This window comes from Nomascus leucogenys, chromosome 22a (assembly GCF_006542625.1).
Source record: "Nomascus leucogenys isolate Asia chromosome 22a, Asia_NLE_v1, whole genome shotgun sequence".
Lineage (NCBI taxonomy): Eukaryota > Metazoa > Chordata > Mammalia > Primates > Hylobatidae > Nomascus > Nomascus leucogenys.
This window is the reverse complement of record NC_044402.1, coordinates 102,578,068-102,601,255: the sequence shown is the minus strand read 5'-3', so window position 1 is coordinate 102,601,255 and position 23,188 is coordinate 102,578,068. Positions and strand designations below refer to the sequence as shown.

Here is a 23,188-nt window from a genome sequence, read left to right as displayed (position 1 = left end):
TAGAAATTCTTAATGTATCTGGATGAAGCACCATCCTCCTTTCTTCATGATTACCTTTGCACTTTTTTTTTCTTAATTGCTAATGTTTATCTCTATTACGAATGAAAATTACTGCCTACTGCCTCATTGGATGCCACCTTTCTGTGTTCCCTTACTCCCTTTCTGACTTTGCAGAAGTCAGGGAGAGACCTTGAGCTTATTCACACATGTAAAGAGCCAAATAATACAGTCCAAGTTGAGTTGACATTCCAAGTCTAAGAATAAAGGAACCTCTGTGATTTCATAGTCTACTTGTCTCATTTTACTGATTAGGCAAATGAGGCCCAGAGAGGTAAAGAGTCTCACTGAGGGCCACACAGCAAGCTGAAACAAGAACCCAAGAATTGTGACTCCCAGTGTTATCCTCATTCAGAGTCAATACTATACCTGCTTCTCTGTTGTTTGGGTCAACGGTGAGGTTTCATAAAGATTCATGTGAAGATTGGCTCTAGGTTCAGTGTTTGCTATAGTGAAAATCAAAGAGGAAAAAAGATCAAGGTGGTCAGATCTGGATCTCATGACTTTTTATATATACCATACACACACACACCTAGTTCATATGTATGTAAGATTATAAGCACATATACACCCATGGCATTCATAATTTACTCACCAAATAACACCTATAACCTCTATAGGCATAGCCTAAACACCATGTTAAACATAGTGTTAAGACCTTATATTCAAATATATATTATTCTTGTTTTGGTTGCTCTTTAAAAGAACAAAAGTAAATTCTTTATGCTATTAAAATTCAGATAAAGCTGAAATTAAAAAGGAAATATTGATGGAAAAAAATCTGCTGATGCTGTTGAGTATAAATTTTGTATGACTGCACTTCACTGAAGTAGGAAAAGGCTTCTGCAAACTTCCAAATAGAGAGATCAGAGGCTTCCCTTTTCCTCACAATGCGGAGGGGCAAGAGGAAAGGTGGAAACATGAATCAAACAAAGGCAAACGCCAAAGTGGGGCTGGAGGGAGGGGACTAACCGAAACCATGGAAACCGTGGAGCCAGCGGGAAGCAGGCACCACCCAGACACCAGCATGGGGCTGTCGTGTGATGGCCATGACTCCCCTCCATGCTGTCGTTATCAATGTTCTCTACAGGTGTAGCAGCTGAGGTGCAAAAGGTATGGTAACCCACTCAAAGTTGTACCACTAGTGAGGTTTTGAGTAAGGATTTCCCTCCAAGACTGCCCAACCCTAAAACTTCATGGTACAAAAGAATAGGTTTTATTTTGCTTTTCTTTTTTTTCTCTTAAGAAAGTAAATTTGGTCGGGTGCGGTGGCTCATGCTTGTAATCCCAGCACTTTGGGAGGCCGAGGTGGGTGGATTGCTTGAGGCCAGGAGTTGGAGACCAGCGTGGCCAACAAGGTGAAACCCCATCTCCACTAAAAATACAAAAATTAGCCGGGCGTGGTGGTGCGCGGCTGTAGTCGCAGCTACTCCGGAGGCTGAGGCAGGAGAATCACTTGAACCTGGGAGGCAGAGGTTGCAGTGAGCCGAGATCACGCCACTGCACTCCAGCCTGGGTGACAGAGTGAGACTCCATCTCAAAAAAAAAAAGAACTTTAATGTTCTAAAGGAATGTTTATTTGAGGAACAGATTTAGCTAAGCACATGGCTCTACTTACTGACAAAGGGTTTAGTCTCTTCTGTGGGACCAATGTCCAACAAAAAGTTCTTTCCATACTTGGTATTCGTAAGTAGCTCTTTTAGAAGCCAATGGCCATATATGACTCTGTATCTTTGTCTTTTTGACCTAAAGCCTCTACTCATTCTTTGTGGGCTGACCTTCCTTTTCTGTTGTTTCTCAGCTATCTTCTTCTGTCTTTGAAAATGGCTTTTGCACAGATTTAAAACATTTCTTAGCAGAGTGTGGTGGCGCGTGCCTGTAATCCCAGCTACTCAGGAGGCTGAGGCACAAGAATCACTTGAACCCGGGAGGTGGAGGTTGCAGTGAGCCGAGATTTACCACTGCACTCCAGCCTAGGTGACAGTGAGAGGTGACAACGTGCTAGCAGCCCTTGCTCACTCTTGGCGCCTCGTTGGCCTTGGCGTCCACTCTGGCGCACTGGAGGAGCCCTTCAGCCCGCCGCTGCACTGTGGGGGCCCTTCTCTGGGGCTGGCCGAGGCCTGAGCCAGCTCCCTCTGCTCGCCTGGAGATGTGGAGGGAGAGGCGCAGGCAGGAGCCGGGGCTGCGTGCTGCGCTCGCGGGCCGGCGCGTGTTCCCGGTGGGCGCGGACTCGGCCGGCCGTGGCCAGCGCCTGCTGGGCTTGATCGGGGGATGAGCTCCCTCCGGGCTGCCGGAGTGCCTGGGCTGAGTGCCTGGGCTAGGTGCCACAAAGTCGAGTGCCATTGAGAGGTGAAGCCTGGTGGGCTTCTGGGTCGGGTGGGGACTTGGAGAACTTCTCTGTCTAGCGAAAAGATTGTAAACACACGATCACCACTCTGTGTCTAGCTAAAGGATTGTAAACACACCATCAGCACTCTGTGTCTAGCTAAAGGATTGTAAACGCACCAATCAGCACTCTGTAGCTAAAGGACTGTAAATGCACCAATCAGCACTTTGTCAAAACAGACCAATCAGCTCTCTGTAAGGACGAACAATTCCGGACGCGCCACCTTTACAAACTGTAACACTCACTGCGAAGGTCTGCAGCTTCACTCTTGAGGCCAGTAAGACCACGAACCCACCAGAAAGAACGAACAACTCCAGACGTGCCGCCTTTAAGAGCTGTAACACTCACTGTGAAGGTCTGCAGCTTCACTCCTGAAGTCAGCAAGACCATGAACCCACCAGAAGGAAGAAACTCTGGACACACCACCTTTAAGAACTGTAACACTCACCACGAAGGTCCGCGGCTTCATTCTTGAAGTCAGCGAGACCAAGAACCCACCAATTCCGGACACAACAGAGTGAGACTCTGTCTCAAAAAAAATTTTTTTTTTAAAATTTGAATCAACTTGGGGGAAACTGAGGCCCTGAAAGCATTTTCATTCAATTGGCTCAAGGGCACACCTTGAAATAACACAAGACCAGGACCCAGAACCCAGATGTCCTGAATTAGTGTCTTGCACTTTCCCCTCCACATCACACTGCCTCCTGTTAGCGTCAATGAGCTTGCCATATCACAGCTGCTTGGCCATGATCCACCCTTGGGACAAATCCAGCCCAGCAGAATTGTGTTGTGATGAGGTTCACTACACTGTGGCTTGGAAGGAACCATAGGCCTCTTAGAAATGAAACTTATGAATTCTAATGCATAAGGAAAGTTCTTGCAACATCAGGAGAATGAATCAGTCAGCCAGAGTTCAAGAAATGTAAACATATTTTTAGATAGGAGACTGAAAAATCACTTAGGACTTCTCCATCTCTTGGGTCAAGACCTTGGTAATTTACTGAGGTCCAAGCTGTCAAGGAGGAGACACAACTCAAACTGCATTCCTGGGAGATAGAACAGTGGGGGTGGTAAAACCTCCTTTCAGAACAATGCGGCAAGATCTACCCCTGTTATCAAGTCAAAGAAACTGATTAACCCATCGACCAACCCAGGTAACTGGCTGCAAACAAAGGCCTGGTTCTTTTTTGTCGTTCAGAAAGTGGTGTGCACATTCCAGTTTTTACAGTGTATACAGGCTATACAGACTATAGGCTGCACAACTTCCAGGCATGCCTGAAACTGGGAGTTCACAGTCTTTCTGTGATGAACATTTCTGCCACTAAAGAGATAAACAGAAAACACATTCCTTCCTTGGCTGCCCACCATCAGGCCTTAGCAGATTTTCAAATGCTAGCATTAATCTAACCACAGGCTTTTAGTGAGGAGATAGCATTCCCACCAGATAATCAGGCAGTCTTAGAGATGACCCTTACTAGATGGGGGTCTCATCCAAAGCCTCTTCTGCCTTCTTCAAATCATGGAATCCTTCACCAAACACTCAAAACTTGAAAAGCACTGATTCTAGCAGGGAATATGGCTCCTTAACATTTCCTTCTGTTTAAATCTGCATTGGCTATGTTTAATTCCCAAGTCATTGTTTGTTGTTCAATAAAAATGAAACATAGTCGGCTGGGCGTGGTGGCTCACGCCTGTAATCCCAGCACTTTGGGAGGCCAAGGCCGGTGGATCACTTGAGGTTGGGAGTTTGAGACTAGCCTGGCCAACATGGTGAAACCCTGTCTCTACTAAAAATACAAAAATTAGCCAGGTGTGGTAGCGGGCGCCTGTAATCCCAGCTACTTGGGAGGCCGAGGCAAGAGAATCACTTGAACCCAGGAGGCGGAGGTCGCAGTGAGCTAAGATCGTGTCATTGCACTCCAGCCTGGGCAACAAGAGCGAAACTCTGTCTTAAAAAAAAAAAGAAAGAAACATAGTCATATTTATTCCCATTGTTTCAGGATGCATATTTGCCTTGGTATGGGACCCTCTTGTGGGCCCCATCTGGTGTCAAAATACAGATCAACTCCAAAGAGTCACCTTATTAGGCCAGGCGGGCCACCTGGCTCCTTCCTAGATACATGTCAGGGTTTGGGAAGAAATACACACCCGTAGGGTCCAAAGTGGCCAAATATCCAGTGGTTACAAGGGCAGTAGCTGTTGGAGGTGCTGGCAGGAGCTTCTTTAAATCTGTTTAGGGCCTTTGTCTATGTATATCGTTTCTGAGGCATGGGCACCCTTTGGTGGCTAACATGCTGTCATGGAACATACCCCATAACTTGCAATGTTTCATCACCATGGAGGGGATATATCCGTTACCAAACAGGTCTCAGAAAGCATCTTTGCCTTCTCATAGCTTTGCACAGGGACTTGCTGGCCCCAGCAGGAACCAATGGGAGAAGTCCTGAAAGTCAGCCTCAGTCCCTTCATGGTTTTGTGTTTTTTTGGTCATAAATGGAAAATGCAAATGCAAATTCCAGATTATTAAAAAAAAATTCTCCCCAGTATAAACTTAACCATAAAAGGAAGGATAATTTTGGTCCTTCTGACCTTTCCTTAAGAATATCTAAAAATACTTTATTTTATATAATGTGACTCAAGACACCTATGACCTATACAGTGTTTGTAGTGTTATAATAAATTTTGAGTCTGCTTGTTTAATTCAGGAGACCAAGACCCAAGATGGCCTTTTGGTATTGTCATTATCAAATTCTTGGGACGAGATTTAAGATCCTGTTTATGCTACACATTTTCACTTTAAATCTTCCTGAATGAGGAGGAGGGTGAGATGGGCATAGGGAATAGTTGCTGGAGGCCTGAATAAGTCTCCAGGCAAAAGACATCCCCCTGGGAGCTCTAACTAGGGAGTCAAGTAGACAGATCTAGAAAATATGAGTCAGTCTGAATTTAAATATGGAAGTACCCAGTAAATGCAAAGGCAATATATTTCTTCCAATTTGGGATAACAGTCCTTTTACTTATATCTTTTTAGATTAAGGCTAGCTAAGTCTCAAGGGTCTGGCTTTAGCTTTGGGAATACCAATCTCTCTCAAAAGTTCATAAATTATTTTTTATGGAAAGGTCTAAAGGCACATGGCAGTTTACCAAGCCCAGAATGAAAGCCTAGCTAGAGGACTGAATTTAAATTCGAGATGCATAACAGCAAAATGTCAACCATGCGAGAAACCCTCCAATCAAGAAACATCACAGAATTAATAAGGATATCTATGGTGGAAGACTGTGTGGAGGAAAGGAATTCAGAAAAAAGGCTGAAGGTGGAACTGCATACAAAACAGCCAGCAAATGTCATTCACGTGGTGGTCTCCATTCTCCAGAAAAAAAAAATATATCTATTTATACATATATATAGATATATATTTTTTTTAGACAGAGTCTCACACTGTCGCCCAGGCTGGAGTACAGTGGCACGATTTCGGCTCACTGTAAGCTCTGCCTCCCAGGTTCACGCCATTCTCCCACCTCAGCCTCCTGAGTAGCTAGGACTACAGGCACCTGCCACCTCACCTGACCAATTTTTTTTTTTTGTATTTTTAGTAGATACGGGGTTTCACCGTGTTAGCCAGGCTGGTCTCGATCTCCTGACCTCGTGATCCACCTGCCTCTGCCTCCCAAAGTGCTGGGATTACAGGCTTGAGCCACCGTGCCCGGCCTGAAAAAATACATATATATATTTTGAGAGGAGTCTTCCTCTGTCGCCCAGCCTGGAGTGCAGTGGTGCAACCTTGGCTCACTGTGACCTTTATCTCCCGGGTTCAAGCAATTTTCCCTGCTTCAATGTTTCCCTCCCAAGTAGCTGGGATTACAGATGTGTGCCATCACGCCTGGCTAATTTTTGTATTTTCAGTAGAGACGGGGTTTTGCCATGTTGGCCAGGCTGGTCTTAAACTCCTGACCTCAGGTGATCTGCCCCCCTTGGCCTCCCAAAGTGCTGGGATTACAGGTGTGAGCCACCGCACCTGGCCAGAAAATACTATTTTTGGTCACTTCTTCTCAAACAAATAAAGATATGTGGGGTCCCAGCCCCTAGTCTTATCTCCTCCAATCTATTCTGTACATAGCTGGGAGTCATTTCTGTAAAATAAAAATTTGATGATGTCAATTCCTATGTAGGCAGAGTCCCACCGTCATTGGCGTAAATTCCTTAGCTGCTTTTATTTTTAAAAATTTTTTGAGATGGAGTTTCGCCCTTGTTGCCCAGGCTGGAGTGCAATGGCATGATCTCGGCTCACTGCAACCTCTGCCTCCTGGGTTCAAGCGATTCTCCTGCCTCAGCCTCCCGAGTAGCTGAGATTACAGGCATGCGCCATCACACCTGGCTAATTTTGTATTTTTAGCAGAGATGGGGGTTTCTCCATGTTGGTCAGGCTGGTCTCGAACTCCCTACCTCAGGTGATCTGCCTGCCTCGGCCTTCCAAAGTGCTGGGATTATAGGCATGAGCCACTGTGCCTGGCCTCTTAGCTGCTTTCTATGGCCCTTCATGATCTGGCTCCTGCCTCCTTTGCAAGGTGCATTTTTCATCACTCCCTCCCCTGCATGTACCCTGGGGTGCAGTCATTACAAGTTGCTTCAGTTTCTCCATGCTGCCATGCTCTTTCACCTTTATATTGTCCTTTCTCCTAGAGCATCCTTTCTTTACCACTTGGCTAGTTCCTATATACATCCTTAGAAACTCTGCTTAAGTGTCCTCTCCTTCCAAAAGCCTTCTCAACCTCCAGGCTGAGTCAGTCTGAACTCGTTCATAGCTCTCAACACATTCCACCCCTGTGGACTACTTTAAGTCATGGACGTGGTCTCTCCACTGTATTTTTGTGCCTACCATAGTATTTGTCACTAGTAGATGGACAATTAGTGTTTGTTGAATGAATGAATGAGCAATATCTTTCCGCTTTGTAAAACATACTCGCAGACTGGGCCCAGTGGCTCACGCCTGTAATCCCAGCACTTTGGGAGGCTGAGGCAGGCGGATCACCTGAGCTCAGGAGTTTGAGACCAGCCTGGCGAACATAGTGAAACCCTGTCTCTACTAAAAATACAAAAAATTAGCCAGGTGTGGTGACATGTGCCTGTAATCCCAGCTACTTGGGAGGCTGAGGCAGGAGAATGGCTTGAACCCAGGAGACAGAGGTTGCAGTGAGTGGAGATTGTGCCATTGCACTTCAGCCTGGGCAACAAGAGCCAGACTCCGTCTCAAAACAAACAAACAAAAAAACATACTCACAGATTCTTTCTGTTGAAGCACAGTCTGATTCTGATGTCTACATTAATTTTCAAAGGAGGGATTATGGGGAAACCAAGACAATGGCAAAATCCTCAGGCCACAGAGAGATGTATGAAAGGAGCAAGGGAGAGAAACTAGGCGGGAAACATCCTTAAGAAAAGCCTCATACTTCTTTCTTTGTTTTTTATTTTATTTTATTTTTTTGAGATGGAGTCTTGCTCTGTTGCCCAGGCTGGAGTACAGTGGTGCAATCTTGGCTCACTGCAACCTCCGCCTCCTGGGTTCAAGTGATTCTCCTGCCTGAGCCCCCAGAGTAGCTGGGACTACAGGTGCCTGCCACCATGCCTGGCTAATTTTTGTATTTTTGGTAGAGATGGGGTTTCACCATGTTGGCCAACCTGGTCTCGAACTCCTGACCTCAAGTGATCCACCTGCCTTGGCCTCCCAAAGTGTTGGGATTATAGGCGTAAACCACTGCGACTGGCCTTAAGCTTCTTTATAGTTGTGATGAGAAGACAACATAAATGTCTGAAGGGTGATTAAATAGAAAATACTATTTAAGAATTACTAGTTAATGAAAGTTATAATTTTTTGATCACTCTGACAGAAGAAAATTTAATATTCTAAACTTTAATATAGGTTGAGAAATATAACGCACACCCAAAATCCTAAGATCTACACCTGCTTTAAAATGCATTGTGCTAAGTATTACTTCACTACTTGGGCAAGGTCCTGATCCCTTAATGCATATCACACATTAAGTGAACAGCAGATCCTGGCTACTTGGAAAGGACACATCCTGAGAATTTTAAGAATCCTTAGATTTATGAATACTCCTAGTGTGTATCTATTGGTAATAAAACTAAAGAAGAATTGGAAAAAGAGAGTTCTTCGGACTCTTAATGAGACTATAAATAAAGGCTTAGAGTGATTTATTAAACTATTTTTTTGGCAGAGAACCATTACATTGTTAGACCACTTCACTTTCTCTTACTTCCATCACGAGTCCCAGCAGTCAGCTTTTTTTTAGGGCCATTAAAAATGCATGTGTGTGTATATATGTATATATAAAGAAATCAACGTTCTTCTGTTTGAAAAGTAACTGCACAAGAGCTATTGCAGATGTTATAATGAATTATAGACCACAATATGAGATGTGTGAGTGCTGCGAGGCTGGCTAGGCTCACTCACTAGCTTAGTAATAGTCTCTGTCTCCCAGCCTTGCAATATCAATGATTTGACTTCATGCCTCTGTAAAATGACAAATTGTGTGTGTCCCTGATGTTTTATTTATTTTTTATTTTAATTTTTTTAGAGACAGGGTCTTGCTATGTTGGCCAGGGTGGTCTTGAATCCTAGCCTCAAGTAATCCTCCCACCTTGGCCTCCCAAAGTGCTGAGATTACAGTCATGAGCCACCACACTGTGCCAGTCCCCTGACTTTTGAGGTCATTTCAAATAGTTGAAATCAACCTTCATGTCCACAAATACCCAAAGTCTACCATCTACACAATCCTTTTAGAATCCTGTCACTTTTATCTGAAAATAGTAATTAAAACCAAATGACCAAAAAGAAAACAAAAAATTGTGAAAGCTCTAGGCCAGGTGTGGTGGCTCATGCCTGTAATCCCAGCACTTTAGGAGGCCGAGGCGGGTGGATCACCTGAGGTCAGGAGTTCAAGACCATCCTGGCCAACATGGTGAAACCCTGTCTCTACTAAAATTACAAAAATTAGCCGGGTGTGGTGGCGGGTGCCTGTAATCCCACCTACTGGAGAGCCTGAGGCATGAGAATCACTTGAACCTGGGAGATGGAGGTTGCAGTGAGCCAAGATTGTGCCACTGCACTCCAGCCTGGGCAATAGAGTGAGACTCTGTCTCAAAAAAAAAAAAAATTTGTGAAAGCTCTATAGGTGTTCCAATGAATAGATGTTTTAAACTCTTCTTTGAACTCAGTTCCAGGGGGTATCAAGTATTTTATTTATTTATTTTATTTTTTATTTTTTTTTGAGATGGAGTTTTGCTCTTGTTGCCCAGGCTGGAGTGCAATGGTGCAATCTTGGCTTACTGCAGCCTCTGCCACTGCAACCCTGCCTCTGGCAGGAGAAGCAATTCTCCTACCTCGGTCTCCTGAATAGCTGGGATTACAGACAGGTGTGAGCCGTTGCGCCTGGCCCAGGTATTTTCAAAGTAGCATTATATCTATTTCCTTAGCAACAAATGGGGAATATTAAGCACAAAGTGTTGTAAAAATGTTTTTGTTAAGGTCATTGGGCAAATCAAGGAAACAAATAAGGTTCTAAGTTGTGAAAGAGGCACCCTATGCTTATATGTGGAATGCATTTTCCTGCGGAGACTGTTCTGCATAGTGATTAAGTTTCCAAGTCAATCTGAGAAAAAAAAAAAAAAGCCTGTTTCACCCATGTTGTAGCTAAACCTTTTCAATCATTAAATGCTTATGCTGCACTGACAGTAGGTATGTGTTAGCAGCATATTACCAGGTAATAGGGTTGCCGGTGGGCCCCTGCCCTTAAAAAGATTGCAGTCTGGTGACTGAGTGTGGTGCCTCACGCCTGTAATCCCAGCACTTTGAGATGCCAAGGTGGGAAGATGGCTTGAGCCCAGAAGTTGGAGACCAGTCTGGGCAACATGGTGAAACCCCATCTCTACCAAAAAAAAAAAAAAAAAAAAAAAAAAAAAGACAGGCATGATGGCAAGCACCTGTAGTCCCAGCTACTCAGGAGGTTGACATGGGAGGATCGCTTGAGCCCAGGAAGTCAAGGCTGCAGTGAGCTGAGATCCAGCCACTGCACTCCAGTCAACAGAGGGAGACCCTGCCTCAAAAGAAAAGAAAAGAAAAAAAGCTTGCAGTCTCATGGAGAGAAAAGTCTAGTCAGTGGACAATGCAGTGAGTGAGCTGCTGTGGCTGTAACTGGGTAAACATGGTTCATTGTGCACATGTGGGTGGTGAGTGTCACCCCATCGGCAGGGAGGGGGAAGGGAAGGAGGGCAAGGGGAAAGTGGAAAAGCCTTCGTGGGGAGGTCAGTTTGAGGACTAAATTGAGAAGTGAAGGATTAGCAGGAGTTAACTAGGACAAGGGGTAAAAGTCAGGGGATAACAGAAAGTAGAATGGTGGTTGCCAGGGGCTAGGGGAGGGAGAAGGGGGAGTTGTTTAATGGGTATAAAGTTTCAGTTTTGCAAGATGAAAAGAGTTCTGGAGACTGGTTGCACAATAATGTGAATGTACTTAACGCCACTGGACTGTACACTAAAAATGGTTCAGATGACAAATCTTATCTGTATTTTACCGCAATTAAAAAATGCTGGATAGGAGGAGATGAGGAACTGTGCTCCAGGCAGAGGAAACAGTACATTCTAAAGCTTGGAAATAGGAAAGAGATTTGCATTAGTCCAAGGTCTTTTAGTTACTAGGAATAGAGGCAAGAAGGATCAAAACGTTCTCTCCTTTTCCTGGAACTAGAGCTTGCTGCGAGGCCCCCTGTAATAGGCTAAGTTAGCCTTTGGTGCACTGTCGTGGCCCCTTCTGTACTTTTCTCCTAGTGTCCCCTTCTCCATGCAGCTGATGTTCTGCTGTTCATCCGAGCCCCCTGGGGCACTCCATGGGCCAGGCATGTTTCAACCTTTAAGCTCTATATACTTCCAAATTACTCACCTTTGTTTCCACCCCATCAGAATTTTTAGTCCCTCAGAGCAGCTGTTTCTAGCTAGGTTGCAAGAGAGCAACTATCTGATTAAATACACTTTTACTAAAGTGTGACAGACTATTCACCTCTCTGAAGTTTCAGAATCTTAAGAGGATACTTCTTAATCCAAGGTAAGTTTTTTATTGGTGAGATTTTAATAATAGAATGAAGGGAAATGGTAACATTTTAGGTGCTATTAGAAAGAATATTTTGGTTTGCAGAGCTAGCCTGTAAACAGGCTTATCTTGCTTGAAAATTTGTTTCAGGACTTTGATTCTCCCAAACTGTTACTTTTTTTTTTTCCAGCTTCTCCTCTTCTCCCTGTGATATCTCTAGAAGTTGCAAATTCTTTTTTTTTTTCTTTTTCTTTTTTTTTTTTTTTTTGAGACGGAGTCTTGCTCTGTCGCCCAGGCTGGAGTGCAGTGGCGCAATCTCGGCTCACTGCAAGCTCCGCCTCCCGGGTTCACGCCATTCTCCTGCCTCAGCCTCCCGAGTAGCTGGGACTACAGGCGCCTGCCACCACACCCGGCTAATTTTTTTGTTATTTTTAGTAGAGATGGGGTTTCACCGTGGTCTTGATCTCCTGACCTTGTGATCCGCCCGCCTCGGCCTCCCAAAGTGCTGGGATTACAAGCGTGAGCCACCGTGCCCGGCCAGAAGTTGCAAATTCTTTTTAGTGTTATCCACAAAAGGGTGTCTGATGCTGAGTAGGGGGAATTGGAGGGGGAAACGGAGGTTGGACAGAAGCCATTTGTTTGCATGTGTCATTACTAAGTCAAGGACTTCCTAAACTCTCAAATATTGTCAAATGGAATTGCCCCTCTTTAGACTGATGCTACTATGAACCATGCTTAGTCATACAAATACAGGTTCCTTGGGTTCAAATCCTAACTTTACTACTTTGTGTGACCTTGGGCAAGTCACTTAACCTCTCTTGAGCCACATTGTCCTAGATGAAAAATGAAGATAATAATAGGATTTATCTCCTATCGTTGCTGTGGGGATGAAACGAAATAATGGATGCAAAGCACTTAGCATGACGTTTCGCATATCAGGGATATATAACAACAGTAGCTGTCACCACCACCACCACCACCACCAACATCATCATCATTTTTACTGAGGGCTCCTATTTAAGAGCTGCTCTGGCCCAGTTCTAACCAATGCATGAGAATGAGCAAAAACGGCATGGAAACTCTTTCTGCCTTCGTCAGGATGTCTGCCCAAGGAAGATTGGCAAGGGGGAGTGCAGAGGGCCAGACTCCCAGGTATTTCTCTGCTTACGGATTTTGAGATTGGCAAGGATACAATTGTGCCTTTTCTCTTAGTTTTGCAATCTCTGGCAAAAGCAATCCTTCCACCCTGATTTGCCTATAGCCCTTGATCTGTGGCACTGCCTCCTGCCTGTTCCTACAGCAGCTTCTTCATGTAGGATTCATTGCTGCCCAGCCCCAAAAGAAGCAGCCAGGAGGCCGGGAGTGGTGGCTCATGCCTATAATCCCAGTACTTTGGGAGGCTGAGGCGGGCGGATTACGAGGTCAGGAGTTCGAGACCAGCCTGGCCAATATGGTGAAGCCCCGTCTCTACTAAAAATACAAAAATTGGCCAGGCTTAGTGGTGGGTGCCTGTAATCCCGGCTACTCAGGAGGCTGAGGCAGGAGAATTGCTTGAACCCGGGAGTCAGAGGTTGCACTGAGTCAAGACCTTGCCATTGCACTCCAGCCTGGGCGACAAGAGCGAAACTCCATCTCAAAAACAAACAAACAAAAAAAAAGCAGCCAGGAAGACCACACACATTTCTCTGTTAATCAAAGACTATTTTTAGGAGAGAAAGTCTCCAGGTCATCATCCTTTCCTTGGTCTGAAGCAGCAGCAGCAGCCATGTCTGTGGGTGGAGGATGAGCTACAAAGTCAACCCATACTCCCAGTTTTTGCAGATCTCTCCATGGGGGAAATGAAATAGAAAAGGAATCTGAGGAGAGGCAGACCTGGCCTCAGTCCTCCATTGAAAATACAAGCCTGAGTCTTTCACAGATCGGCTCCTAGCTTGTGATGTGTGCAGGCTGACGGATGCACAACTCCAGGGGACAATGTCTACCTCATTATTTAGGGAATTGTGCAGTGGATTACCTGCAGGACCCACAGGACATCCCTGCAAGTTATCCTTCCCCAGGCCAGCTAAGCACAAGCACTTGATTCCACCTGACGTCTCTTCCTCACTAATATTTACACTCAGACCACAGGGCTGTCCATCAGTAACTCATGTAACACATTTCTCAGGCTTTCCAAGAAGCAAATCCTCTCTGCTACCTATTGGTATATTTGGGGAGAAATTGTGGGTTTCTGGAGGTCTGTATATGAAATAATATCATGAGTCAAATTACATAGAGAAGTAGAGGTAACTTTTTAGGGGAAAAGCTTACCTTTTAGGAAATGCTGACTACTAGGCCCTTCCTCTTCATGGCTGATATTTGAATTGACAGATTCATAGGCTGAAAAACAGTAAGATATTTTACCTGAGAGAGGGAAAAAGTCTTGTAAAAATTTATTCCCTTATCCAAAGACGGGAAAACATGAAGTGGTTGCCTCAATGTTTAAGCTTTGCAATGAATTGGCTTTTTTTTTTTTTTTTTTTTTTTTTAAATTTTTGAGATGGAGTCTCTTTCTGCTGCCCACACTGTAGTGCAGTGGCATGATCTTGGCTCACTGCAACCTCTGCCTACTGGGTTCAAGCAATTCTCCTGCCTCAACCATCTGACCAGCTGGGATTACAGGCATGTGCCACCACGCCTGGCTAATTTTTTGGATTTTTAGTAGAGGTGGGGTTTCGTCATGTTGGCCAAGCTGGTCTTGACTCCCAATCTCAAGTGATCTGCCAACCTCAGCCTCCCAAACTGCTGGGATTACAGGCATGAGCCACCGCACTGGCCTTGAATTGAATGTTTTTGAAAATTCACAGATGATATTCTGGAGAGAAGGTTGATCTAGGATTAAAAAAGCATTGAGGAAAATAATGTTTTTATCTAAGATGTTTAAAGGTAAAATTCCATAGGGTCCATGATGATAAAATTCTGTAAGGAGAACTTTTGACAAAACAAGATCATGAAACAGTTAACGTTTGACACATGCTGCAAGATGCCCAGATTTGAACAGCAGCTGTGTCTCAGTGTGTGCAGCCATGGGGGATGACTGACAAGCACAAAAAGCCCCCCTCTCCAGTTGTAGCACAAACAGAGTGTTGGACCAGGGGAGCCAGGAGGGATTCTAGTCCATCTGATTCTAGCCAAAAAGACTGGCAGGCTTTTTCACAGCCCCTGATGAATTTTTTTTTTTTTGCGATCTGCTAGTCACCTGGGGTGAGAATTATTCTCCTAGCTACCCTTGTCAGTCAAAATGAAAATTAGTTAAAACAATGCTGTCTTAATGACTGATGAGAATTAGAATGACAGACTTGTGAAAGTTAAGGGAGAGGTAATAGCAAAGAGATGAATTGAGTGGGTCCTATATGAAGGGTTTTTTTCTTTTTTTTTGAGATGGAGTTTCGCTCTGTCACCAGGCTGGAGTGCAATGGCACAATCTTGGCTGGCTGCAACCTCCACCTCCCAGGTTCAAGAAATTCTCCTGCCTCAGCCTCCCAAGTAGCTGGGACTACAGGTGCCTGCCACCAACACCTGGCTAATTTTTTTGTATTTTTAGTAGAAACAGGGTTTCACCATGTTGGCCAGGCTGGTCTCAACCTCCTGACCTCAGCTGATCCACTTGCTTCTGCCTCCCAAAGTGCTGGGATAACAGGTGTGAGCCACCGTGCCCAGCAGGAAGAAAGGTTTTTAAAGGGAAATTTGGTGTGTTTGTATGGGAGAGAGAGAGAAGCAGAGAGACAGAGAAGGGAGAGGGAGGTGTGAGATATCAGGGAGAGAGCAACAGAGAAGAAAAAAAGGAATCCTAGAAAATTCAAACCGGAAAAGACTTAAAGATCTTCTAGTCTGCCTAGCCACCAAATTCATCTCCAAATAATTCTATTTATTTATTTATTTTTTTGCTTCATTGTCTCATTACCAATAACAAATAGACTAGAGAGGATGCCAAGAAAGAAGGTTTGGGTTTTATTTATTTGCTAAACTGCGGTGGGGCTTGGCAAAGCCTGCCTCTCGGTGCTCCTGCATCTCAGGGCACACACACGCTCACATGCGCGCTGATAGCTGAGGCTGAGCAGGCGGCCTGGGATTCTGAGCATCAACACCGGAGAGAGGAAAAGCCGTAATTAGTGTTAATTGTTGACCCTGCAGTTCAAGAATAGATGCTCTGGAGAATGGGAAATGAGAACAAACATTAATTATTGAGTAGGGACCTTGGAGACAGACACTCTGGATTAAAAGGAGAGAGATAAATTGCATAATGAATGTTAATTTTCCCTCAAAGAATTGAGTGGTTGGTGGCTGAAACAGAAAAAGAGGCTAAAAAACAGTCATGAAAGAGAAAGCTCTGTGTGTGTCAGGTGAGAGGGTGGAGGAGGGTTACACAAACACCGTCTGTCACCACTACCGCCCTGCCCTTTGCCTCGTAGCTCCCAAGAAGTTTGCTATCAGGGTTTTCCTTAGAACTCATTATTTACCATAGCTGCCTGCTAGGAAGCTCAACCATTTCCCCTACAGCCCAGGAGCCAGAAAACAGCCACACTGCACTGCTGACAAGCTGAAAGGCACACGGCATGGGGATCTATTTTTTTCTGTGTGCTGGTGGGACTTTTGACTTGGCTTGAGGGAGGCTGCCAGAGCTGTGGCCCTGTGGGTGCTGCTGTGGGGACAATGTGGGCCCCAGGCCTTAGTTGTTGTTTTAGCTTAATTACAATACAGGAGACACATATGCCCCCCTTTCCAAAATAACCTTCTTAACTGAAAGTAAAAACAGAATAAAGATAATTTGGGCTGGGTGCGGTGGCTTACGCCTGTAATCCCAGCACTTTGGGAGGCCGAGGCAAGTGGATCACCCGAGGTCAGGAGTTTGAGACCAGCCTGACCAACATAGTGAAACCCCATCTCTACTAAAAATACAACAAATTTAGCCAGGCGTGGTGGTGCACCACCTGTAGTCCCAGCTCCTTGGAGGCTGAGGCAGAAGAATCTTTTGAACCCGAGAAGTGGAGGCTGCAGTGAGCCGAGATCGCACCACTGCACTCCAGCCTGGGCAACAAGAACAAAACTCAGTCTCCAAAAAAAAAAAAAAAAAAAAAAAAGAGCGAATTTGAGTAGAAGATTGGAGATGAGCATTGTAGCCAATTTTATAAAGAGGATCTGCAAACAGGCTTGTCATGGGCGGCCCAGATCTCAGAGTGCTGGTTGAGATTCTCACGTCCAGTCAGTGGCCCTGGGGAGCATGCCTTTTAGGCATGGCTGCTCACTGCCTTCCACTCGGGCCCTCACCCAGTGTTGTCTGGCTGATTGTGCAGTAGCCTGAGCCTTCTACCTTTTCTCTTGTCTGTTTCTTCATGCCAGCTCACGCGTTGGGTTGCATGACATCCCTCCTCAAACATCTGTGATTCCTTGTTGCCTAAACAGCAGCATTTTGGCTCTCTTCTGGCACACAAGGCTTTCCCTGGTCTGGCCCTGGTCTGCCTTTCAGGCCCAGCTCCTCCTCACCCCCAGCATGAAGCCCCTCCACAGTCCACTCACACCGCGCTGCTCCTCATTATGCACGTGTTCTCTACATTCCTCTTTTTGTTCATGCTGGTGTCTCGGCTGGCTGGCCCTCCCCTTCTCTGTCTATCTACTTCTCGTTTCTCAAAGGTCAGTGTAAATGGAACTTCCTCTGTAAAAAGCCCTTCCTAACCTCCTAGGGTAGAATTAATGGTTCCTTCCTGGAATACCCCTGGATTGTGCTCGTAGGCCTCTGTGATGGCACTCATTTCATTCTGCCTTGTGGTACAGTTACTGGCTTGTGAATCTGTTCTCCACGTGGACTCTGAGGTCCTTCAGGGCAGTGACTGCAGTGCCTGGGGTGGAGCTTTGGTACGTAGAGTGAGGACAGACAGGCCTGGGAATGAAGCCCAGCTCTGCCCTTACCAGGTAAGTGAGCTCCGTGTGTTTCAATCTCCTTACCTATGATATGTGATTGAAAATACTCACTTCCTAGGATCGTCGGGATAAGGGAACAAGACGACATGCATAGCAAGGTGCCTGAGAGTGTTTGCTCTCAATATTAACATCCTTCCATGTCCCTTGCATATGGGAGGTATTCAGTACATTGTATCGAAGGAGTCAAACACACATGTAATAGGCCTTCTTTGAGGTTCAACCGTGTTTCATATTGGAATTTTACTTAATACTTTACAAGATGGAGTGCAAGTGTGATCTAATTTGATTTTCACAAAGCAATGTGAAGTATGTTGGCAGATATTATAGTTGCATTCTGTTAAGGCACAAGGTAAGCTGCTGTAAAACAAGAGACCCAAAAAGATACATTTATTTCTCTTGCACATACAAGTCCAGAGGTAGGCAGGCAAGCCGATCAGGGTGGCTCTGCTCCATAAAGTTACCTGAGCACCCTGGTTCCTAATATCTTAGTACTCCATCATCCCATATGGAATTGTTCTCTTCCACATGGTTGAAGCTGTTATCACAACCAAGTCCAAGGAGAAAGAGGAGGGGAAAGGCAAACAGTTTCCTTTTAAGGAAATGACCTGGAAGTTGCATGTGTTACTTCCATTCACATCCCATTGGTCAAACCTTGGTCACATGGCCGTACCTAGCTGCAAGTGAGTCTGGGAAGCATAATCTCTCGGTAGGCAGCCATGTGTTCAGCTAAAATCCAGGGTGGGGGATTCTATTATTAGAATTTAGCTGAATACATTCTTCTATTATTCCTTTTATAAATATTATTCAGTCAATATTCATAATATACAGTAAATATTATGAGAAATACTCTGGGAGTACCAAATGTGTTCTCTGGGATATTCAGAGGTAGATGAGGGGCATCTACTTGCAGGAATTTTAAATCTAGGAGGGGAAAGAAGAAAAATAGTACAAAGGATAAAAGATGTGAGGGAGTGCTTGGTAAGAGGCCCAGGTGGTAAGAATGAGTGGAACGTAAGGAAATAGCAATCGTTGTGGCAGAGGTGGTCAGGTAAGGCACCACAGTAGAGAGGGAACTTTGACTGGTCCTTGAAGCTTGAAAACCTGGATAAGAGGGACTAGAAGCTGTGTGATGCAGTGGGAAAAGCTCTGGCCTCACTGGATGAAGGAAGATCTGGGTTTGAGCCTTGGATTTGCCATATAAAAGCTGTGTGGCTTTGAGCAAATCATACCTCTTTGGGCATCAGTTTCCTTATCCATAAAATCAGAGGTTTTCTTTTCTCTTTTTGAGACAAGTCTCACTCTATTGCCTAGGCTGGTGTGCAGTGGTGCAATCATGGCTCACTGCAGCCTTGACTTCCCAGGCTCAAGCAATACTCCCACCTCAGACCCTGGAGTAGCTTGGACCACAGGTGCGCACACCAGGCCCAGCTAATTTTTAAAAGTTTTTGCAGAGATGGGATCGCACTATGTTGCTCAGTGTATTAGTCCGTTTTCATGCTGCTGATAAAGACATAACTGAAACTAGGCAATTTACAAAAGAAAGAGGTTTAACTGGACTCAGTTTCATGTGGCTGAGGAGGCCTCACAATCATGGCAGAAGGCAAGGAGGAGTAAGTCACATCTTACATGGATGGCAGTAGGCAAAGAGCTTGTGCAAGGAAACTCCCCTTTTTAAAACCATGAGATCTCGTGAGACTCATTCACTATCAGGAGAACAGCACAGGAAAGAGCTGCCCCCATAATTCAATCACCCCCCACCAGGTTCCTCCCATGACATGTGGGAATTGTGGGAGTTATAATTCAAGATGAAATTTGGGTGGGGACATAGCCAAACGGTATCACTCAGGTTGGTCTTTAACTCCTGGGCTCAAATGATCCTCCTGCCTCAGCCTCCCAAAGTGCTGGGATTATAGGCATGAGCCACCGTGCCTGGCCCAGCAGGTTTTCTAATTGTCACATAGCTCTAGTGGCCCTGCATAGTCCCCCACCCCACTCCTAGAACCGTCTTAGGAGGGGAAGAGTTAGTTGAGTTCAGAGAAGTTGGGAGGGACATAATTAGACCATCTCCACTTCAACCAGATAGTTCTGCTTTTATCTGTTTTATTTACTGGTATCCTCGGAAAGTCTGATTAAATGCTTTCTTTGCTTAAATACTGATGACAGTGATGCCTAAGTTCCCTCCTGACTCTAGGGTTCTCTGAAACAGAACAAATGCAAGGGAGGTAGAATTCATAACTTCACAGGTTCTGTAAAAAATGACATAAGTACCATCATCTTAAAAAAAAAGAAATAATATATTCTTCAGTACTTTGTATTCATTTTTTCTTCAAAAAATGAATAGCTAGTGGATTCAAAGCAAGCTATTATTCCTTTTTTTTTTTTTTCCTGAGATGGAGTCTCGCTCTGTTGCCCAGGCCAGAGTGCAATGGCACTATCTCGGCTCACTGCAATCTCTGCCTCCTGGATTCAAGTAATTCTCCTGCCTCAGCCTCCCGAGTAGCTGGGATTACAGGCACCCACCATCGTGCCTGGCTAAGTTTTGTATTTTTAGTAGAGTCAGGGTTTCAACAACTCCTGACCTCAGGTGATCCATCCTCCTCAGCCTCCCAAAGTGGATTACAGTCATGAGCCATCACGCCTGGCCGCAAGCTATTATTCTTGACATGTTTATTCTTCGGAAGCCATAAAGTGGTGATGATGCCACCTTTTCAGCTACATATGAGGTAGGGAAGTCTTTATGTTTCTAGGAATCACAAGAGGTTTCTGTCAAAGGAAATGAAGGAGAATCCCTACTGTGTTTTAGTAGTTCTCTACTGGTGGCTATCAGGACACCTTCCAGAATGGGCTGTGAGGCCTTGCTGGTCTCACTACAGTGAGGGAAAGAATGCTGCTTCCTTCTGAAGGCTGGGACAAACACAGCTATCACAGCCTGCCCTTCTACAATCACTCAACACTGTGGTACATGTGATAGACCTAACTTAGCCCCATGCCAAGCCTGATGGGAATCTCCTGTAATTTTTGTAAGGAGAGCTTTTTAGTCAGGGTTCAGCCCAGAACAGAAACTGCCCAAATATTTTTAAGAAGAAAGAGAGTTACTATAGAGTAACTGCTTCTTATCATGCTGGGTCTTCATGAGCTCAGTGCCCAGAGCTTTGATGCTTCTGCCTCACTTCTGCCCTCCAAATCTCATGCAAGCACATCTAATTGGCAGAAAATAATTTGCATCCAGCCCCCTAGCTGCAAAGGTTATCTGGGAAATGTAGTTTTTAGCCTTCTAGCCTCTATAGTAACAGGCAGGCCCACTGAAAGGAAATACTGGGTGCCCAGAGACCATATCCAGCCACATTTTCCTTTATTCAAACATTTGACTGGAGATCACTAGTACTGGTACCATCTGCCAACATTATTTCTCATGAGAGCTATGAAAAACACTGAAAAGGCATAAGGGACAATGTACACTATAACCACATGGGGTTCCTATCTTCCTGTATTTCTTCCTATCCAGAGATGGATGGATTGTGGACTCTATGATTCAGAACTGATGTTTAGAGAATAAAAATAATAATAGTCACAAATGATTAATGGCTGAAATCCTGTTTCAGGATTTAGACACAAGAACTGCTCCACTGAGAGAGTCTCCTTGGGGAAAGGGGCATATTTAGAAACATGCCATGTTAGAAGAAACTTAGAAATCGTCAGTTTAGCATTTTCCAAAGTTTGCCAAAAACTTTTTAGATCCACATGATGCTTTACCAAAAACAAAGGGATTCAGTGATCAAATAAGTTTGGGAAACAGTGCATATCCCCATCCTGAAGAATCATGGTGCACATCAGCATATCAGAGGCTCTAGGAAGTCCTGCAGTAAGGGATCTGCTTAACTTTGGTCCACTGGTTTCCAAATGTATCTGGCCCTAGAACCTTTCCTTTTTTACACAATGCCTGTTAACCTTCTGAGGAATTGGAGTTCGACGGGACATGTGCTGTGAGGACTGGATCTAATACCAACTCCTCTTTTTCCATATGAGGAAGCTGAGGTCCAAGGCAATGAAGTTATTTGCCTGTGATCACAGAAGTCCTGGGCAGTACAGGTGGGAATAAAACCAGAGTTTTTTCTTCTTCCTCACATGGCCTTATCGAAATTAATTCTCCTCCCTTACATCTCTCGGCATCATCAGTAAGGTAACAGCTACTAAGAGATGGGCTGCTTAAGGAAAATCATACTTTAAACAGTACCCCACCAACATGGAAGGATTATTTTACCCATGGGGTCCCACAACCAACTTATCACAAAGGAAAAATGGGGAGAACAGTCACTTAGCCTATGCTTACCCCTAAATGATCAGTGTTTTGAGACCAGCTGGGATATTCTTAGACTCATCTTTCTGTCAACCAAATCACAGACCATCACAAAATGACACCAAGAATACTAGTTATCTAGAATACTAGTTATCTATTACTGCAAAACAAATGATCCTGAAACCTAAAACAATAAACCTTTGTTATGTCTCAGTTTCTGTGGGAATCTTGGAATGGCTTAGGTGTGTGGTTCTGGTGCAGCCTTTTATGAGGTCACAGACAGAGTGTCAGCCAGGGATGCAATCATCTGAAGACTTGACTGGGGCTGGAGAATTTCCTCTCAAGGCACCTCCCGCACAGGCCTGGGAAGTTCATTCTGGCTGTTGGCAGGGGGCTTCTGTTCCTTGCCATGTGGGCTGCTTGCCATAGGCTGCTTGAGTGGCCTCATCACAGACATGGTGGTTGGCTTTCCCCAGAGTGAGTAATCCAAGAGAGAGAGGGCAAGGAGGAAGCCTTGGTGCCTTTTATGACCCCAGTCTCAGAAGTCACATACCATCAATTCTGCCATAGTCTATCTTTATTTAGAAGTGAGCCATCATATCCCACTCACAACCAAGGGGAGAAGAGTTAGTTTCTCCCTTTCGAAGGGGGAAGTGTCAAATAATTTGTGGATGTATTTTAAAACCACCATACCAAGAAAGAGTTGCAAGGGGGAAGGATGCTAATTAAATGACAAATAACAACAACAACAACAAACAAACAAGAAAGGCTGGGTGCAGTGGCTCATGCCTGTATCCCAGCACTTTGAGAGACCTAGGTGGGAGGATTGCTTGAGGCCAGGAGTTTGAGACCAGCCTGGGCAACATAGGGAGACCCCATCTCAACAACGACAACAAAAAAAGCCGGGCATGGTGACTTGTGCCTGTAGCCCCAGCTATTTGGAGGCTGAGGTGGCAGGGTAGCTTGAACCCAGGAGTTTGAGGCTTCAGCGAGCCATCATTGCACCAGTGTACTCTAGCCTGTGCGACAGAGCAAGACCCTGTCTAAAAAAACAAAAAAACACCCAAGAAACGTTTTGAGGGTAAAAATCCATTTAGAACAAGAACAAATACTAAACAGAAACTCTGAAAGAGACTAGGAATTTAAATTTACATGGGACCTGATGCCCAACCTGAATCATTGGCATAAACATCCTTGAACTTCTTTGTAAAACAAACTTCTGAATAAAAGAACTTCTGAGAGAAAACTTCTATTGCTGGCACTGTGACTAGGGGAGCAGATGAAGGATAAGCAATTCAGAGGGCATATCCAGTCGTTTGACTTTTATCCTTCTAAGTTAACTTTTCCTTTCTCCAGACTTTCAATTTCCTAAATGTTGCAATATCCCAACATGA

At 44.7% G+C, this 23,188-nt stretch overlaps 1 protein-coding gene across 2 annotated transcripts in view; it reads right to left on the bottom strand.

The window, feature by feature from the left end:
- KIAA2012 (KIAA2012 ortholog) overlaps positions 1-23,188 on the bottom strand; it is a 134,779-nt gene that overhangs the window by 67,716 nt on the left and 43,875 nt on the right. For both annotated transcript variants that reach the window (XM_030804180.1, XM_030804181.1), the window contains exons 12-13: positions 13,850-13,918; positions 427-503 (exon numbers count right to left, since the gene is read on the bottom strand). In XM_030804180.1, coding sequence (XP_030660040.1) covers positions 427-503; positions 13,850-13,918 — 146 coding nt within the window. The remainder of the gene's footprint in view (positions 1-426; positions 504-13,849; positions 13,919-23,188) is intronic.